General features: G+C 35.9%; 1 protein-coding gene across 2 annotated transcripts; it reads right to left on the reverse strand.

Moving 5' to 3' along the window:
• Window positions 1–251: 251 nt before the first annotated feature.
• LOC125842685 (uncharacterized) lies at window positions 252–20,139 on the reverse strand. Of its 2 annotated transcripts, XM_049522016.1 has the most exons (4): window positions 19,998–20,139; window positions 19,353–19,465; window positions 17,526–17,614; window positions 252–628 (listed from the first exon to the last, which is right to left on the reverse strand). In XM_049522016.1, the coding sequence occupies exons 1-3, from the start codon at window positions 20,092–20,094 to the stop codon at window positions 17,534–17,536; spliced, it is 291 nt and encodes a 96-aa protein (XP_049377973.1). In that variant the 5' UTR covers window positions 20,095–20,139; the 3' UTR covers window positions 252–628; window positions 17,526–17,533. The 2 variants fall into 2 exon arrangements, with proteins under 2 accessions (XP_049377973.1, XP_049377972.1); XM_049522015.1 differs by lacking the exon at window positions 252–628 and having other exon boundaries at window positions 17,322–17,614.
• Window positions 20,140–20,437: the final 298 nt, after the last annotated feature.

A 20,437-nucleotide genomic window follows, 5' to 3' on the forward strand; every position in this document is an offset into this window, starting at 1 on the left:
AAGTATTATTTCTATTCTATCCTTTTAACAGAAAATTATAATTCCCAAAGAATGTTGATAGATGGAGGCCAAGAAACAGTGAAACATTTAAACTAAAAACCACTGACAACTCAAATTTTGCTCCAATGTTATCCACTGCTCATTAAATTAGAGAAAAACCGTCTCCTTTTTCCAGTAATAAACATGTATTACTCAGGATAAATGAACCAACATGGATAAGATGATGATAATGATATTAAATAAGATAATGTATTACTCTTTTTTAGACGGACTTAAAAAAAGGAAAAAGTCACATAAATTGGGACAGACGGAGTAAATATTCTCTCCCGCACCTTCTCAGTTGTAGTATTTGCTGTAGACGTTTAACATAACCAGTTAATACTATTTTTATAAACTTTCACTCATACTGTAACAAGATTACATTCTGCATATAACTGTACAACCATCAAACTCAACTGCCTACAAAATAGAGTAGCTGTGCGACTTTGAGCTATACGATTACTGCATGGAGGTTCCAACCACAGAGCATGCACATGGTATGCAGCACATGCATAGAGTCCAGTGCGGGATCAGAAACTAAGCTATGGCTCCCAATTGAATCACCAAAAGGTTCATAAATGATGGCATCCTGCATCGAGGATAGATAGCGTGAGCTTTTCAGACAGATCAAGACAGTTGATCCAATTTGAGAAGAAAAGATTTATCATACTTCTTTGTTTAAACAGGTAACAATATATCAAACACCAGCACCAAGATGGTGCTTGAAACCATATATATAATTATGCATTTTATCTATCTATATATATAATTATATTATATAACTTTTAATAAGCATGAGTACTTGGTACGACAAAAGGCAGTTTGGTAAATATGTCTTCCTTTGGGGCTTAATTGGTATCTTCATGTATCATAATACTCTATCTATATATTCAGTCTCTTCACTAACCTTAACTACTTCTTTTTTTCTTCCAAGTTCTCTCATTTTGGTTCCAAGGTTGTCTATTATTTCTGATTTCTGGTGAGTTATATCCCTTTTTAGTTTAGGGGAAACTAAGCAAATACCCCATAAAAAACAAAATAATTGCCCCTTTACATTCATACCCCACTAAATAATTACACTATATACCTCCAACTAATTTCACTTAATTGATACTAAATCAATATATATATATATATATACCCCCAACTAATTTCGCTTCACTAATACTAAATCATATATTGTATAGGTATCATTAAGGTTTCTTGTTCAGAAATTACTCATTAGTCAATAATACTATAAGAGTAATATACTCTTATGTATCATTGACTAATGAGTATAAGAGTACTATACTCCTATGTATCATCGACTAATGAGTAATTTCTGAACAAGAAACCTTAATGATATCATAAAAATATATATATACTCTTAAATATCATTGATTAATGAGTAATTTTTGAACAACAAACCTTAATGATACCACAACAATATACATATACTCTTATAATATCATTGACTAATGAGTAATTTCTAAACAAGAAATTTTAATGATACCACAACAATATACATATACTCTTACAGTATCATTAACTAATGAGTAATTTCTGAACAATAAACCTTAATAATACCATAAAAATATAAATATACTCTTATAGTATCATTGACTAATGAGTAATTTCTCAACAAGAAACCTTAATGATACCAATACAGTATATATATACTGATTTGGTATTAGTTAAGTAAAATTATCAGTCTTAATGATGATACCAATACAGTATATGATACTGATTTAGTATCAATTAAGCGAAAATTATCAGTCTGAATGAAGGGGGGTATGGGTTGAAATTATTTATGAGAGAATGAGTATTTCTTGAATTACTTTAGGTTTGGTATGAACATGTAATTATTTTGACTTTTTATGGACCATTTATGTAGTTCCTTTACTTTATTTGTGCACCCATTCGTTGGTAATGAGAAATTGATAGATTGCATACATTTGTTGGTAATGGAAAGTTTGGTCGAAAATCTACCAATTTCCATATTAATTGGATAGTGTGAAGAAGCTTGGAAAATGCACTAATGTGCCTTAATTCTGTTAGTTAGTTATTAGCTAACTATGTAATGAGGAGGTGTAATCAGTTAGTCGGTTAGTGCAAAGTTAGTTATAAATTGATTCCCCATTCTCTATATAAATGTAACAGTTTTGAGTCCATAATGCAAGCAAGATATTTTTACCCAAATCATGTAGCCTTCATCTTTTCTCTGCAATTTCCTTCTTTCCCTTCATCAGATCTTCTTCTTCAATTAATCAACACTTTATCAGAGCCATTATTGCTGCAAAATCACACGAAATTCATCTACAGATCATGATGATTCTAGGAGAATTATAGTTCGTTGCTTTGGCAAGCCTTTTCCTGATTGATTTTCAATGGTGATTCCCTCCAATGGAGCTGATTCCACTGATACAGTTACACTAATCATGATTGATCATCATCATCCTTTGTACCTACATCCTTCTGATGCACCTGGTTCCTTATCCGTGGGAATCATGCTCACAGGATCGGATAATTACACATTGTGGAGCAGGGCAATGAAGTTAGCTTTACTTGGCAAGAACAAGTTACGCTTCATTGACGGATCTGTCCAGAGTGATCAATTTGTAGGAGATTTGGCACGACTGTGGGATTGGTGTAACGCTATCGTTGTATCATGGATTATGAGCAATGTAGGAAAGGATCACTAGGAGGTATTCTTTTCTGCTCAAATTCTTTTTTGATTTGGGAAGATTTACGTGAGAGATATGAAAATTGAAAAACATTTTTCACAAAATGTTTTCCTTCATACCAAACACACCCTATATTTCCTTTTAAGGATAAGATGTCAGTTCAACAAAGTGGTATGAAAACACATGATTTATTTTGCTATGATGAATTGACTACACAGAATAGTTCAATAGTCCAGACTCAACTACAGACTGAGAGTACTCTGGTTCCTCCTGTACCAGAGGTGGCTGAAGAAACTCATGAGTCAACAGAAACACCACCTATACTTCTCTTAGAAACTGCAGTTTTGCCCATCAGACATTCCACTAGAAATTCCAGACCTCCTATATGGCATAAGGACTATGTGACCAGAGCTGGTTCATCTAAGTGTACTCAATTGTAACAGGTGTAAAGTATGCAGGATTATCAGCAAAGTATCAAAGTTTTCTCTCAAAACTCTCAGCAGAAGTGGAATCCAATAGTTATGCAGAAGCAACTGGTGATCTAAGGTGGGAACATGCTATGCAAACTGAGTTGAAAGCCTTGGAAGATAACAAAACTTCGGAGTTAGTTACACTTCCAAAAGGCAAAAAACCCATAGGTTGTAGGTGGGTGTACAAGATTAAGTAAAAGGCAGATGGAGAAATTGAAAAAGGCAAGGTTAGTGGCCAAGGGATATAATCAGAAGGAAGGACTAGATTATCAAGAAACCTTTTCACTAGTTGTGAAAATGGCTACTATGAGAACAGTGGTGTTAGTTGCTACCTCTAAACAGTGGATTATGTACCAAATGGATGTGTACAATGCTTTTCTTCAAGGTGATCTGTTTGAAGAAGTGTGCATGACCAATGTTCATGACCATTCCAGATAGTCAATTCATGCATTCACCTAAGACTACCCATATGGAGGCAGCAATAAGAGTAGTGAAGTACATCAAACATGCACCCGGTTTGGGGATTTTAATGTCAGGAGATAAAGGAGCACAATTAAAAGTGTTTTGTGATGCAGACTGGGGTCGTGTAAACAGTAGGTCAATTACAGGTTATCTAGTGCAGTATGGTACTTCTCCTATATCTTGGAAATCAAAAAAGCAAGTGACTGTCTCTAGGAGTTCAGCAGAAGTTGAATATAGAGTGATGGCATCCCCAACTGCATGGGTAGTCTGGTTAACTGGATTGCTCCAAGAACTTGGTGTGGAATTGGCTACTCCAGTTCCCTTGTTTACTGATAGCAAGTCAGCTTTGCAAATTGTTGCCAACCCAGTAAAATACTAAAGAACCAACCACCTAGATATTGACTGTCATTTTACCGGAGAAAAGATACAAGATGGATTAATTACTACTGCATACTTGTGCTCAACAGAGCAACCTGCAGATATATTCACTAAGGCTCTTGGAAGAGGTTCACATAGTAATCTTATGTCCAAGCTAGGCATGACGAATATCTTCATAGCTCCTAGCTTGAGGGAGGGTGTGAAGGAGCTTGGAAAATGCACCAATGTGCCTTAATTCTATTAGTTAGATATTAGCTAATTATGTAATGAGGTGTAATTAGTAAGTCGGTTAGTGCAAAGTAAGTTAGAATTGATTCCCCATTTCTCTATATAAATGTAACAATTTTGAGTCCATAATGAAGCAAGATAATTTTTCCCAAATCATGTAGCCTTCATCTTTTCTCTGCAATTTCCTTCTTTCCCTTCATCAGATCTTCTTCTTCAATTAATCAACAGATATACTGATCTTATATGCATGCATGCCAATAATTTCTAATAAAATACCTAGGAGCATATTTCAATTCTTCTACATGTAGTTCTTGCATCCATTGGTTGGATAAAATGAAAATTTGAAGGTGAATTTGGTACGCAGGAGTATAAGCAAAATCCAAATTTGATTTTCTGGCCAACTATTGAATAATATCTCTGACTCGCAAATTGAACTTGGAAGAGGGGATTTGCGAGCATAGGAAGAAAAAGTAAAGCTTGGTTATGGACATTATAGGAAGAGGGGATCGATTTCCTAAAGTGGATAGGAATATATCTGTTAGCCTTGTTAAGTTGATACATATGTAATATGCATGGACTTCACTATCAGCCGATGACCAAAGGAATATAGGCGTTAGGAATAGTCGAGTAGGCTTAGGGTTATCAACATGATGCTCAATAAAGAAATATCAACCAGCAACTATTAACTTAGGAAAATAATTAAGCATATGATTGGATAGCTCAGCTAGATTGTTAAACTGCCATGATCTGGACCTTTCTCTCATCTGATTTTCACCAAACAATCCTCGGCTTGTTACAATTTTAACATTATCCTTAGTTAATTTTAGTGTAATAAAACATACTTCCCTACAATTGTTTGATACTTACCAAATAGTTGAAATAATAATTCAAATTAGATAATCAATTCGACAAGTCTCTATGGGTACAATATCTAGACTTGAACCTCCTATATGACCTGTAGGACTGCGTATACTTGTGTGTGCGTTAGCCGCAATAGTGCTGTTTGATCTCAGTCTGCAGAAGCTGGTTAGTCCTTTTGACAATTTTTGCTTTCTCCATCTGTGATTTTTGATTGATAAGTTTGTGTGAGATTGTAGTGTTTTCCCCTTCTGTACTTCCATTATTCTTTGTTTTGATCTCTTCAGCATATTCTTTTTTTTGTAACTGGTAAATTTATCTCTTCAACATATTCTCATCTGATTTTAATCATTTTAAATTCGATTTCTTTCATTCACATTGCTTGATTTATGTAAGTTATACTGGACATTTAGTTATATTTGTTAATGTGTTAACATTTATTTTCAAATGTTAATCAGTTAGCATGATATGTAAAACAAATATGTTGCATTACCAGGAAAAATTGTATGTAATCAGAGGAGAACTTGAGCACAAGTGAAAATGCTGGCCCTAATAGAGAAAGAAGAAGTAATAAAAGCGGGCAACCAAAGAACATGAAGGTGCCTTCAGATTATCACCATTTTGCACTTGAGATACCATGAAAATTAGATAATAAATTGCTCATTTATTTATTGTTTGAGTCTTTAAGTTTTGAATGACTTTCTAGTCAGATCGTTCCTGCATTTTGGATATGAAGTTTCTTCGAAGCTTTAGACAAAGGTGCTATTGAGATATTGGGTCATTTATTTATGTTTTGAGTCTTTACTTTTATTTCCCTTGATTAAATTGACAAAATTGGATACATTTGAAGAATTTTGGGGAAGAATATTATTGTGCGTTCCAATTGCTCTTTTTTATTTTATAAAGACCGTTTCAATTGCTCTTTGATTCACGCTGTCTCCTAATAATTGACATACTTACATCTTCTTTGCTGATTGAAAGAATGTTCTACTACATGCATTTAAGCTTAACTTGTACGGCTTTGCTTTGAGATTTCAACTACGATGAAAGTGTACATGAACTACATTATCGTTTAATTTGTAGGACCAAAAATATAGACTTGGTAAGTGATGGTCTTGTTTACTACGCTGTCAAAAGTTAATAATAGATTTCATAACTGGCTTGGTTGAGTTATCATTCTATAAAGCTGATATTGCCTACGAAAAAAAAGCATAGCCCATTGTAGATGTGTATATTAATAGCCAGTTGATGCATAGAGCTAAGATGATTCTTTCTGGATAAGTTAGAGATTAAAAGGAGAAGAAAGGGATTACTAGGTGATATAGGATCTCCAATAGTTCAGGATTACCTCCTGATAAAAAAGTGTTTTTTATATGAGTTTGATTTTACATGCTCTTTATGTTTCCAGATTTTTCATGTAATTGTGACCTTTTCACTTCAAATCTGTAGCTATTGTTTCTCTCTTTGTAAGTAAACAATACATCTGTTTCATATTAACTTGAGTATGATTAATAGAATTCATCTTGAGTAATATGTATTAGTGTCTTGCTAATCACTTACGTAATTTGGCTGACAAAACCTCTCTATTTTCTGTGTCTAATGGTTAATGGTGTCCAAATAGAGTAACAAGAATCATTGACGAAAGATGAATTTGTGCTCTGAGAATTTCTTTAGAGTTGGGAAAATGGATATGAGCAACTTCCCAACAAGAGTAGTAAGATGATTCTTTTTCAAAGAATTAATATTGCTAAGGAAATTTCAGTAGTTCTCAGAAGGTACTACTGCAGTTATGAAAAAGCAATTGGTGGTCATCTCTATGCCCTGCTTTCTCTATTTCATTTATATATCGGGTGCTTTCTATGTGATAAAATGTCAACCTTCTTAAATTACTTTAAAACATTATTCAGTCCATAGATTCTGGTGTAAAGAAGCACTTTGAAATCCTATTTGCTGGCTGTGTAAGTTCTAAAAGAGAATCACTTGAATAATCAAGTCTAAAGTAATCAAAGAGATTGAAGACCTTTTTCTGCATTTATTAGTTTCATGTTAGGCTTAGAGTTTGTAGGGCCTTTGTATTGAATATCAATCTTGATTCACCTGGTCTTAAGATAGCTTATGTAGAAATTTCTATTATTATCCTGTGAATACAACAGTTGTGGTGAGAGCCTTAGCTCCTCTCTCCGCCTCTCTTTGGAAGCAAAGCCACATTTTATATGTAGAGTATCAAGGATAACTTTACAAGATATTTAGCTACCTTAATAAATATTTCTGGGGGTTTTGCTCAGGTTATTCCATGATTTTCTGTATTTATTACCAGATAAGAGAAAACATTTGTACAAGTGCCTACATTGTTTAGATACCCTCAGTTATCTCTATTTCACCTTCTTACATCCATTGATTTTATAGTGTTCTAATACACGAGGGAATTGAAGAAAGTTTCACGTATCATGTAGTTCCATTTTCTATATATGCAATTTTAAAGAATTGTGTATGTACTGCTCAATTTTGAAAGATCTACTTTACTTGCGTTTAACATTGGATAAAGATTTTAGATATCAACCCTTATTTTCTTCTTGAGTTGTAGTTTGTTTTCTCTTGGACCCTCACCTCTTCAAATAAGTTTCTGATAGGAGAAATCCAGGTAAGTTGGATTCTCCAATCCTAATAGATTTAAATAATTTAGTGAAATCTGTTTCTCCTCAACTTGTGCAACTGTCTCTCTCAACTTAGAATATATTGATGTAGAAAAAGAATTGGAAGGTGGAAAAAATAAGAAGGTTCATTATTCAGTATTGGTGAAAGCAGTAGCTAATTTTCACCAGTTTACATGTTTATCTGAAATTTTACTCTATTTTACGGTCAAAGAATGAATCACATCAAACCATGATCATTCTAAAAAAGGGATGATGATATGTTGGAAATTCAGAACACAGAAGTCCAGGTGTGAGCAGTGTTGACCAGCTTTTGCCATATTCAAGGGTACAAATTGCAAAACAGGGGAAGTGTAATCCACCAGAACTTAGTTTATTCTCCAGATATCGTCCATTTTTATACAGCAAAAATGTTGTGCAAGAAAGATGATTGTACCAGCTTGGAAAAAGACGTTAAGAAAGCATATTCTTGGGAAATTAAGCTATGAAGTGTTTATACTTTTGAAATCAAAGCTTGTTTTAGACATTTTTGCCAGTACAATTTATTCCCTAAGCACAGACATTCAAATGTATACAATTTATCCCCCTAAGCAGACATTCAAATGTATAAATAATATTGTAAATTTATATAATAATAAAGGAAAAAATTAATCTCCATGTCGGGCACGGGCATGGGCTTCTCCCATCTAGTAACTATATATAAGGGAGAATTTCTGTCCTCACATCAAGCTAGGGTGCTATATGTGGCTAGCTGTTGCAATTTCCTAGCCTTTTCCCATTCTTTTTCTTAGGTCCATACCCCATTGGCCTATGTAATTGGTATATTGACATTACAAATAATTTTTTGAGAACTTTTTTTTCTTGGTTCTTCTGGTCTATATGATATGGTACGTTTAGCTTGTACACTTAGTTCAAAATAAATAGCTTTTTAAATAGTAAACAAGGTGTTAATATTAGACAGGACTTGGCTCAGCTTCACATTACCGAGGACATGACTCTAGATAGGAAGGAGTGGAGGTCGCGTATTAAGGTTGAAGGTTAGTAGGGTTAGCGTGTTGTCTTTCCTTGCGAGGGTATGGGTTGGTAGCGTTTGTAGTAGTCCTAGCCTGGCACTTGTAGTTCTTGTCTGTGATCCTATAGCCATATGTTGTTTACTGCGCTTCACCTCTCACAGTATTTTCTTGATGTTATTGTCTCCGTTGTTGATTATGCACTATTTTTCTTATTGGATGTTATGTTTTATATACTGTTTCCTCTTCTTTTACTTGGTTTGGATGTACTTGAGCCGAGGGTCCTCCGGAAACAGCCTCTCTACCTCCACGAGGTAGTGGTAAGGTCTGCGTACACTTTACCCTCCCCAAACCTCACTTTGTGGGATTTCACTGGGTATGTTGTTGTTGTAAACAAGGTGTTAATAGTTTCTTTTTTCAAATTAATCCTATTTAGATAAGTGAAATTTTATATTAACTAAGAAACCATATTGAATTGGTACAGTTTAATAAAGGATAATTTAGTTAAAACGCTTCTTACTTTTTAGTTAAAACACTTCCTACTTGTTCAGTGATGCCTCATATGACCAGTCAAGAATTCCATGTTCAAAAGATGCAAGTTGCGAAAATAAGGATGCTGAGATGGATGTGTGGGCAAAAGAGAAGATATAAGATTCGGAATGAGGATATCTGAGACAAGATGGGAGTGGACTCCATGGTGGACAAGAAAAGGTAAGCAAGGTCGAGCTAGTTTGTTCATGTGAAGAGGAGATGTGCAAACACCCAGTGAAGAGGTGTGAGAGGTTGGATATAATAGGTATGAAGAGAGGTACAAGTAGGCCGAAGAAATATTGGATAGAGGTGAGTAGACAAGACATGACACACTTTCAACTTATCGAGAACATGACCTTAATAAGAGGGTATGGAGGTCACAGATAAGGTAGAAGTTAATAGGTAGTTGAGCTTTGTCTCGCTTTTCAGTGGGATTAGGCTTGGTGGGAGAGTCTGGCAGCGCCGTGTTTGTCATAATATTAGTACTTTTTATGTAGTTTCTTAATTTTGATCTTTGTTTCCAAATGTTGTCTATTGTGTTTCAATTACCTCATTATTTAACTGTTGTTACTGTTCTTTTTTCGAATGTTATGTACTGCTTTTCTTATTTATTGACAAGTTTTCTTCTTTGCGGTACTTCCCTTTTCATAACTACTTTGATTTGCTACACTTGAGTCGAGCGTCTTTCGAAAACAACCTCTCTACCTCCACGAGGTAGAATTAAGGTCTGCATACACTCTACACTATCCCGACCCCATTCACGAGATTATATTGCGTATATTGTTGTTGTTGTTGTAAGCTAAAATCAACATATAATAGAATTACGAGGAGTATTAAATTACCCTTAACATTATTTGTCATTATACATTTTGGTAACTTTGGAGCCATATTTTCATTTACAACGGGAGCATTTAATAGATCTTACGAGTTACTCTTGTTTCAATTTTTTTTAATAACCGAGAAATCCGTCTGTGACCCGCCCTTTGGACAAATCACAGCCTTCTAAACTCGGTGGAGGCCCGCCCCTCTACCCTTCTCCACTTAAATATCGGGCTTCGCTTTGCATGGTGTTGGGCATGAACCTGCGACCTAAGCCACAAATCCTCCACCTTTTGCAACTTGAGCTAGGCCTTGGGGGACCCACCTTTGTTTCAATTTATATGACACTTTTTGGTTGCCGAGAGTCAATTTGACTAAATTTTGAAACTAAGCTGAATTAGATCAACTTAATATTTTAAATTAACAAATTAGATTTTTCAAAACTATAAATTGTCATTTTAAATGATAATTATTTTTTTAAGCATAAACTCTATATGAAGAACTAAATTGATTCTTTTTTTTTGAGAATGGCAACTTTTTCTTCTATTTATCCACAGGTATGCTACATTAAAGTAGCCCCTCTTCCAAAAGTATTACAAACTAGACTGACTCCATCTGTGCTTTTTGTCACAAATAGTCTAAAACATCAAAAAGTTCTTCTGCCTGTACTAAGACTTTCTGTTTACACCAAAAATAATAAAGAGCTATACAATTCATCTTGAAATTCTGGACATTGTTCTTCTTGCCCTCAAAACATCTTTGATTCCTTTCTTTCCACACTGTCCACCATATACAAGCTGGGACAATCCTCCATCTCTCCTCCTTAATTGTAGTATTGCCAATATTGATCCAACAATTTAGGAGTTGTGCTATGTTTCTTAGTTTCACCCAAGTGATCTTTCTAAGGCTGCTGAATATTCTCCATAATTGATCTGTCCATTTGCAATGCAAAAAGAGATGGTTGACTGTCTCTTCCTGTTCCTCACACAAATAGCATTTTGAGCATAGTTGGAACTTCCTCTTCTGTATATTCTATTGTGTCAGCACTGCTTCCTTTGCTAGTAACCATGTGAAACAATTTACCTTATATGGGATTTTAGGTCTCCATATCATCCGCCATGGCCATAGCTCCATCCTATCATTTGAATTTGATTGATTAAGATCTTTGTAAGCTGACTTGACACTGAAGACCCCTTTGCTACCAATCTTCCACACAACCTTGTCTTCTTCCCTAGTCAAATTGCTAAATTGTGCCATTGTATCATGGAAGGCCACTATGTTCCCCATCTCCCAATCATTTAGATTCCTCCTAAGATGTAAGTTTCACCCCTGTCCTGTCCACATTTCAGCCACAGTTGCATTTTGTTGAAGGCTTAGTGTATATAAGTCTGGGAATAATTGTTTCAGGGTTCTTTGGGCTACCATCTGTCCTCCCAAAATGACACCTTCATTCCATTACCCACCTGGAATCTAATTCTAGAAAGGAACAGAGGCCAAAGATTTCTTATTGATCTCCATCTACCACATCCATATGGTGTAGTTACCATCTTTGTCATCCACCTATTCTCCATTTCATATTTTGCCCTGATCACCTCTCTCCATAGCATATTCTCTCCTGTCATAAACTTCCAAAGCCATTTTAGCATTAGGCTTTTGTTTTGTTTCTTCATGTTCCTGATTCCTAGTCCCCCCTCTTTCTTATTTTTTATGACCTCTTCCCATTTGACTAGATGAAACTTCTTTTTATCTTCATTTCCCTGCCAGAAAAAACTTCTTCTCAAAGCATCTATCCTCTGTATGACATTGTCTGGTGCTGGGAACACAGACATCATATAAGCAGGTATTGCATCTAGCACACTATTAACCATGGTTAATCTACCTCCCCTAGACAGATATTGGCTCTTCCAGTTGGTAAGCTTCTTTTCACATTTTTCTATCACTCCATTCCAGATCCCTATTGATTTGCTCTTTCCCCCCAATGGCATACCTAGGTATATGGTTGGTAGTTCCCCTACCCTACCACCCAAAACCCCTGCCAGACTCTCCACCTGAGCCACTTCATTTATGGGATAAATGAAACTCTTCCCCCAATTGATATGTAATCCAGAGACTGCTTCAAAGATGATGAATATTACTCTTAGGATCAACATTTGCTCTGTCATTGCTTCACAAAAAATAAGGGTATCATCTGCATATTGCAGATGTGTAATCTCCAAGCCATTTTGTGCACTGCTGTCCACCCTAAAGCCCCTTACCCAACCCTTCCTCTTTGCTGTGTGAATTAGGTTACTCAAACCTTCCATTGCTAAGATGAATAAAAAGGGTGACAGGGGGTCACCTTGTCTCAGTCCCCTTTGGGATGAAAAGAAACCACTAGGAGTTCTATTAACTAAAATAGAAAACTTGACTGTGCTTATGCAGAATTTCACCCATCTAATCCATTTGGCTCCAAAACCCATCCTTTGCATCATAAGCAGTAAGAAATTCCAGTTTAAATGATCATAGGCCTTCTGTATATCAAGCTTGCATAGAATTCCAGGGCACTTGCTTCTCTGTCTAGACTCAACACATTCATTTGCAATCAACACTGCATCCATTATTTGTCTACCTTTTATGAATGCCATTTGTTGGCTGTCTACAAGCCTGTGTAGCACCTTCTTTAACCTTTCTGCCAGCAGTTTAGCAATGATCTTGTAAACTCCACCTATTAGACTAATAGGTCTAAAATCTGTCAGTTCCTCAGCTCCCACTTTCTTAGGAATTAAAGCCACAAAGTTGGAATTAATACTCTTCTCAAACCTCTCTGCCTTATGAAACTGCTGCACTGTAGCCACCAGATCAGGTTTAATGATGTCCCAACATTGGCTGAAGAAAGCCATGGAGTAACCATCTGGCCCTGGTGCTTTGTCCCCTGCACATGCTTTTATGCTCTCTAGAATTTCCTGCTGCTCAAAAGGTGCCAAGAGTAATTTGTTTTCTTCTTCATGAATCATAGGACAGTTTCTCATCTCCAGGTAGGGTCTCCATTGTTCTGGCTCAGAGTATAGTTCCTCATAATAAGTTACTATCTCTTTCTGTATCTCCTCTGGTTCAGTCAAGTTTTCTCCTCTCACTTTCAGCTTTGAGATTGTATTCATTCTCCTGTGTGCATTTGCAGTTCTGTGGAAGAAATTAGTGTTTCTATCCCCCTGCTCTAGCCACACTGCCCTAGATCTTTGCCTCCAAGCTATTTCCTCCCTTTTAGCTATGTCTTCAAACTCACTGATTAATGCTGTTTTAGAGGTTATCTCTTCTGGCCTCAAGGTTCTGTTCTCCTGTATCTCCTCTAATTCAGCTAGCTGTTTCAAGACATTTTGTTTTTGTGTTCCCAAGTTCCCTTGTGCAGTTTTGCTCCATTCTTTCAGCTTTTCTTTTAGTGCTTTGAGCTTTGCAACCAAGACATAGTCAGGTTTCCCTATAAAACTGAAGGAGTTCCACCATCCTTTAATTTTGTCATTGAAACCCTCGATGTCCAACCACCAGTTCTCAAATTTAAAGTATGACTTTGTGTTTTCCCAAGCACCGCATTGTAACATTATGGGAGAGTGATCTGATGTCACTCTGTGAAGTATGTGCTGCCTGTTATTTCTAAAATTTGCTTCCCACTCTTCCGAGAACAAAATTCTGTCAAGTCTTGCTGCTGTTGTATGCCTGTCTCCTTTCTTCCAGGTGTATTTTCCCCCAGATAATTCAGGATCAGCTAACTCCATGTCTTCTATGAAATCTGAGAAATCTGTCATTCCTTTGCTGATTCTGTTGCAATTTTTCTTCTCCGATGGGTACCTCACAGTGTTGAAATCCCCACATAGGACCCAAGGTCCTGCAATCAACCCCCTGGCAGCACCAATTTCCCACCAAGTCTCTTCCCTTTCTACTCTATCATTTGGAGCATAGACACCTGTGAGGTGCCAGCTGAAATCTTGACATATCCCTGTGAAGCTACAGGTGACAGAGTACATCCCTACACTGCTAATTTCTCCTTCCCACTCCCTTTTGTCCCACATAATAACGATGCCTCCCCTGGTTCCACTGGCTCCTAACTGTGCATAATTCACCCATTTATTCCCCCATACTTCCTTCACAATATTTTCAATCTCCCCTTCCACCTTTGTTTCTTGGAAACAGACTACATCTGCCTTCCAGTTCTTCATAATATTTTTGATCACTTCCCTCTTTCTAGCACAGTTCATCCCCCTTATATTCCATGACACTATGTTTAGCTTCATTATTTTTCTATTGCCAGGTATCCCCCTCTACTTCTAGTGCCAAAGCTCATGAACTTTGTATCCAGTTCCAGGCTTTTCAATTCGTTTGCTCCTTTCTTTTTGTTTGTTGTGACTTCTCCCTTGCCCCCCTTGTTCCCTTGCTTGTTATTATCAATTTTCATAAAGAGCTCCTCTGCTTTCTCCTCACATCCTCTAAAATCTACCCCAAATTCAGTGCTCAATTTGAGTATGTGTTGCTTAATCCAAAGTGGAGAACTTTTTGAATTAAAATTGTCTTCTAATGGCAGCTGAATCATCAGCGGTACAGCATCCTCTGTGATCTCCGTATTACTATCATTCTGCCCAATCAGTTGTGATATAGCCATTATTTGTTTTTCCATGTTTGTAGCTTTCGCCATGGTGACTGTGTTCTCCCCCTCCTCCTGTATTGTCTCCTCTTGTTCGAGAGGCATGAAATTTCTCTCCTCCACCTCCAGGTTGTCCAGATTTTTGAATCTATTCTGCGTCTTTGTTTGAGAAAGATTTGCCATTATTTCAACACTTACTAAGTCTAGTCTTTGGGCTTCTTGACTGCTTTCTTTTTGTTTAAACCTTGTTGGGCCTAAAGCCTTTTTTGGGCCCTGATTTTTTCTCTCGCTTATTTGGCCTGCTACTGCATGAAGTTGCCCTTTCCCTTTCCAGCTGCGGTCACGTGACTCCCAATTCAAAAGTTCTCCAGCTGTCGATGTGCCCACGTGCTGTGGTGTATAAACTGTTGGTTTCTCCATCGTACTAGGTCTTGAAACTTCTTTACCCAGCGGTTTCTATCTTCATTCTCTCTCCTCGTCTCCACTTTTTTGACCGTCACCGGTACCTCGCACCAGATCGGAACTTTGTAGGTGTAGCCGTCGCTGGAAATCTTCACCTCCCTCGGAACCTTTTCCCCATCACCCTTCACTTTTATACGAGCCCAGTTAATGTGATTTTGAGCTTTGTTTCTTCCTCTGTTTCAATAAATCCGCCGCATTGGTCGCCGATTTGTTTGAAGATACTCGATGACCATAAGCTCAAAGGTAATCCCATGACTCTTATCCAGACCCAATCTCTTTTTACTTCATCTGGCCAGCATCCAGTGGTTGCCATTTAATTAACTTAGTTTATTCCTTAAATCATCACATTTAACTAGCATAAACTCTTGCCGCAACAAATATCGTGAGTGAAACAAAAACTTAATCAGTACTCCATCCGTTCATTTTTACTTGTCATACTTAGACTTAACACGCCCATTAAGAAAACAATGATTGACATGACTATTTCATCACACTATCCCTATCAATTGATGTTTAGTATTAGGTTTTGAAAAGAAAAAAATACCTAAATACACAACTCAGTACTACCTAAGTACTAAATGAAATACAAATGTTACCAGTTTCAAAAAAAAAAATTCCCTACCATTTGAAAAAATTACAAAAATCCCTACTCTCCTATTCTCGAATACATCACTTTACGCGATGTATCCGACATCAAAACGTGATGTGTCAGGACGTTGATGGATGTATTTGAAACCGGGACGCGATGTATCGAGATGTATCCGCATTCCACCAAATTTAAGAGATTTTGTAATTTGGAAACGAATAGGGATAAAATGTAATTAGCTCTTAACATGATTTTTTTGTCTTTTCTTGATATGTTAAAAAAGACAAGTAAAAGTACAAATCTATTTTTGAAATTGTGGACAAGTAAAAGTGAACAGAGGGAGTACCAAAAATATCTATTTCTATCTATAAATAAAGATTATATACCCACAAATTAATAAAAAAAGTCAATATTTTCTGTTGAAAATATAATTAACTAATAAAAATGTGTTCTCTCTAATAGCTTAAGCTTTTAGATGAGATGGTCACACACTTCAACTTGGTATCAGAGCAGGCAGAGTTCCAATTGAATCTCACTGCCACCCAAATTAAAAAAAATAAAAATTCTACGTGCTTGGCACATGAAAAAGATCAGGCCCAAACATCTAAAAGTTTAAGCTATTAAGAGAACACACTTTTATTAGTTGATTATATTCTCAACACACCCCCTCATGTGCTGGCCTGATTCTTTTTCATGGACCAAGCACATGGAAATTCTTTTTGATATGGGTGGCGGTGACATTCGATCCCAGGACCTCTACCTGGTCTGATACTAGGTTGAAGTGTGTGACCAACTCATCTAAAAGCTTAAGTTGTTAAGAGAGCACACTTTTATTAGTTAATGATATTTTTATAATTTTCCCCAAGTTGTTATTATTTTACATAATTTAAATCATGTTACTTTATAGAGCGTCAAATTGCTTGTGTCCCCATTGATATTTATAATTCTTCTCAAAGCTTCCTTCTTCATAAATAATTTCACTTATAAATTATCTAATTAGGTGATTAAGAAACTTTGATAATTATGAAGACTTGTCAACAATACTCATATTAAATGTGCCACTAAATTACATTAATTATGCGATAAGAAAATATCATTGTTATCAAAAGCAAAAAATGCAAAAAAACTTTCAGGTCTGTTAGGGCTTTAAGCACAAAGTGCAAACAAAGCATTAGCTTATATATAAGCCTGAATGACAAATATATGAACAAAGAAATTGATTTTTTTACGATAAAGTGAAAAATCAATTGCTTAGTGTTGCCTCTTCAAAAGAGGCTTCATTGGCAAGGGAAAGGATGTCTTAAAACCTTGATGACAACACTGAAGCGCACATTAAGCAACACTCATAGAAGTTTTGAGCCTTGCTTCAGGGCTTGAGCGCGTTTTTAGCACGCCTTTGACAACGTGGGAAAGTATAATATAGATTATACTTTTTAAATTAAATATAACTCATATTATTTTTACATCATGAATTTGGACCCGGGCTTATAGCATGGTCCTCATGAAACTAGCATATGTGCTCAGCGATTCTATGACTTCTATGATTGATCCAGCTTCATCAACATACTTTCCTTTACCTCTAAAGTGAAATAACAAAATACAATTCATCTTAATCTTCTGTAATGAGCTGTATCTACTAGATTTATCAAACTTGTAGCTTTCTGTAATCAGTAAAAGACAATTTCCAGGTTGCCAATGTTAAAAGGCCAAGAGAATCTTTCAAGAAAGCATATAATAGATTGCAAACATATCTTACATTAGGTGCTAACGGGCTTTCTTCATACGTTTTGGGGGCCTCATTGTTTCTCTCCTTGAATCTTCTGCAGCTTTCATTTCAATTAATGACTGGAGCATTTGAAAGGGAAAAAAAGGTTACTATGATAATGGATATAACAACACAGGAAAAATAAACACACAGCAATTAACATATCTTTCTGAAAAAGGGGAAATAAGAGCAGGTGGGCATCATACTAAATGCATATTCATCTTTTTACTTCTAGATTCTGATGAGAACTCCAAAACTTCGGCAAATTATGTTCATCAAGGCAAGCATTGTACTAGAAACTTGAAGTAAGGTGTTAGGAAAGCATTGCAAAGCAGGGTTTCCTCTCCAATTTTAACAGGAAAATAAGGCATTGGGTAGGTCCTAGGACCAACGAGTCCAGAGAATAATTGGGATAAATGAGTAGCTATCAAAGAAAGAAAAACTAAGGCATAAGCAGAATTCAAAAGTCTTTTTATTTAGGAGTTAAGCAGTTTCTTTTTATCATATCATTTTAGACACGAGCACCTGTTGTAATAATCACACAAATACTTGGAAGCTGAGTGATTAAAGAGACCAGAGCACACACGACAAATATCAATTGCTAAGTTAACTTTTTTTTGTAATTCACTCAACTGACATTCATCATTTCCAAGCAACTCTCAAAGTTTTGAACCATTATAACTGAACATCCAGTAAAGATGCTGCTACAATAGCTGAACCTCCAGTACAGATGCTTTTACAACAGCTGAACCTCCTCCTAGCATTGATAGAAACACTTCATTCATCACTGGTTCTTTGTCACTTAGTAATTATCAAGGAACTGTTAGAGCTATTAAGTAACTGTTAGAGCTAGTTTCTTCTACCAGAAAAAGAATCTATAACCTGGGATGACCAGCATGTTCTTTTGGATGGGAAAGCACTCCTTTTCTCAGACAGAATAAAATGCTTGCATCTTCTGATGAGCTTCCTATCTATCCCCCCAGTTGTACCACTTGTAGCTCATGTGGTATCAGATGGTTACAAACATCATATTCTTTTTTTTTGACAAAGAACAAACATCATATTCTTATCAACACATATACAAGTTTCATATCCTTCTCTTAAAATTTCCAACCACAATCCCACAACTCCTCTCTTTCCTCCAATGATGATATATACTTCTCAGAAATGTATGTATATCGTTTTTATGTTTTCGACAATGTCTTTATAAGCAAGAGCTAGACAATCATTCAATAAAGACCACAGGGAAAGAAGCGAAGCGAAGCGAGGATCACCATTGTATGTCTACAGCTAGCAAATGAAACCGTCTAGCGAAAAACGAAGAGTGCAAGCTTTTGGGGCTAAGTTAGGCCCAGGTTCCATTTCTTTTCAATAATCAAAACAGAGCATTAAGGACAAGGACAACGACATAAACAAGTCTGCAAATGCAAACAACTCACTTACCTATCTTCCCTAAAAATAGTAAAACTGCAAAGAGCCTCTAGTGGGAGAAAGACAGAAAATTTTCAAGCATAAGCTTGTTGTTATGACCATATATGTTGACGGCTATGTCACTTGGATTCTTCAAAAATGTCAATAGGTGTGTGTTGGATTTTCAAAAGAAGTGCATTTTTTGAGAATCTGACCCGGGAGCGGCATCGAAAATGAAGAGTCCACGCAACTTAGGTTAACGGTAGATATTAATCTTATTAAGTAAATACTCTGTCAAAATAATAGGTTTCAATTATTCCTTGAAGCATGAATTTCACAAGACAAGTGAAAGCAGGGGCCTTCTTCAAAGTAAAATGAACATAAAAGTTGCAGGACAATATTGCTAACCTCTTCCGCTTTTTTTTGAAGTTCCAAAAGTTCTTGACAATATGCAAGGCACTCTGCATGGTATATAGCCGCTAAGTCTTTTATCATGACCTTCCTTCTGATGATACCAATCACTGTGATACTCAAGAAGAAACCACACATGTTAGATCAAACAACTGTAATAATCTAGAAGAAACAACACATGTTAGATTAAGCAAATCAAATTCTCCTTCATTCCAAAACTAACACAAACTAAAATTTTGTGGACACAACAATTTGATAAAGTTACAAAGAAATACTCAGTTACCAAATTCTTTGGCATTTAGGGTTCAAGAAAATCCATTAAGACAGTTGAACAAAGTGCAAATAAAGATTGACTCTAAAGTACAAAGAGAGACAAATCAAATCAGATTGTTTTCAAACTAAATCTGAGAACTTTCATCCCTCCTAGTGTTAACAAATATGAAATCCCAAACATGAATTTATTTAGTTCAAAATCAAGAAACCTTTATATCATTCTCTTTATTCGACCCATTCATTCAAATACTAAATAGAATGACGGCCAGAAATATATATCGAAAACGAATTGGGCTGGGTTGGGTTCGCTTAAAAATCCATTCCCACAGACCCAATTCACCACAATAGATCTACAAATCTTACACTTACTTCTGCTAGGATTGAACCCAGTTTGAGGATGTGGGGTTGATGGATCTGATGGAGCCGGATCAGAAGGAGGAGACGAATGGTTCTCAACTTCAGCCATTCTTGAATTGAGTCTCTCTGCAAGTAGTAACTTGAGACAATTAAATGAAAGGGATTAATTAACTATTGATTTGATTTTTGGTGACACTTGATGTAATTAAGTAAATTTGAGATCAAATCAATGTTTTTAAAACTTTCTAATCTTTTATAAAATACAAAAAAAATACTTTATTTTTCAACTTTAATAATTTTATCCAAATTATTTAAAAAAAAGTAAAAGAAAAGAGAATTTTCTCTTCTTCTCCCAACGTTCTCTTTTCTCTTCTTCTTCCTTAGAAAATCCGAAAATCCGACTATCAAAATAAATATTCTCCCCATTATCTTATCTTCCTCCCATCCTTTCT

The sequence above is a fragment of the Solanum stenotomum genome, chromosome 10 (genome assembly GCF_019186545.1).
Source record: "Solanum stenotomum isolate F172 chromosome 10, ASM1918654v1, whole genome shotgun sequence".
NCBI lineage: Eukaryota > Viridiplantae > Streptophyta > Magnoliopsida > Solanales > Solanaceae > Solanum > Solanum stenotomum.

What these genes read in the sequence shown, in the direction of transcription:
- LOC125842685 (XM_049522016.1), bottom strand. Translation starts at nt 20,094, where the DNA reads ATGGCTGAAGTTGAGAACCATTCGTCTCCTCCTTCTGATCCGGCTCCA. An exon ending in TGGGTTCAATCCTAGCAGAA is followed by an intron (nt 19,466 to 19,997) that starts GTAAGTGTAAGA and finishes TGAGTATCACAG; the next exon opens with TGATTGGTATCATCAGAAGG. An exon ending in TTCAAAAAAAAGCGGAAGAG is followed by an intron (nt 17,615 to 19,352) that starts GTTAGCAATATT and finishes CAAATGCTCCAG; the next exon opens with TCATTAATTGAAATGAAAGC.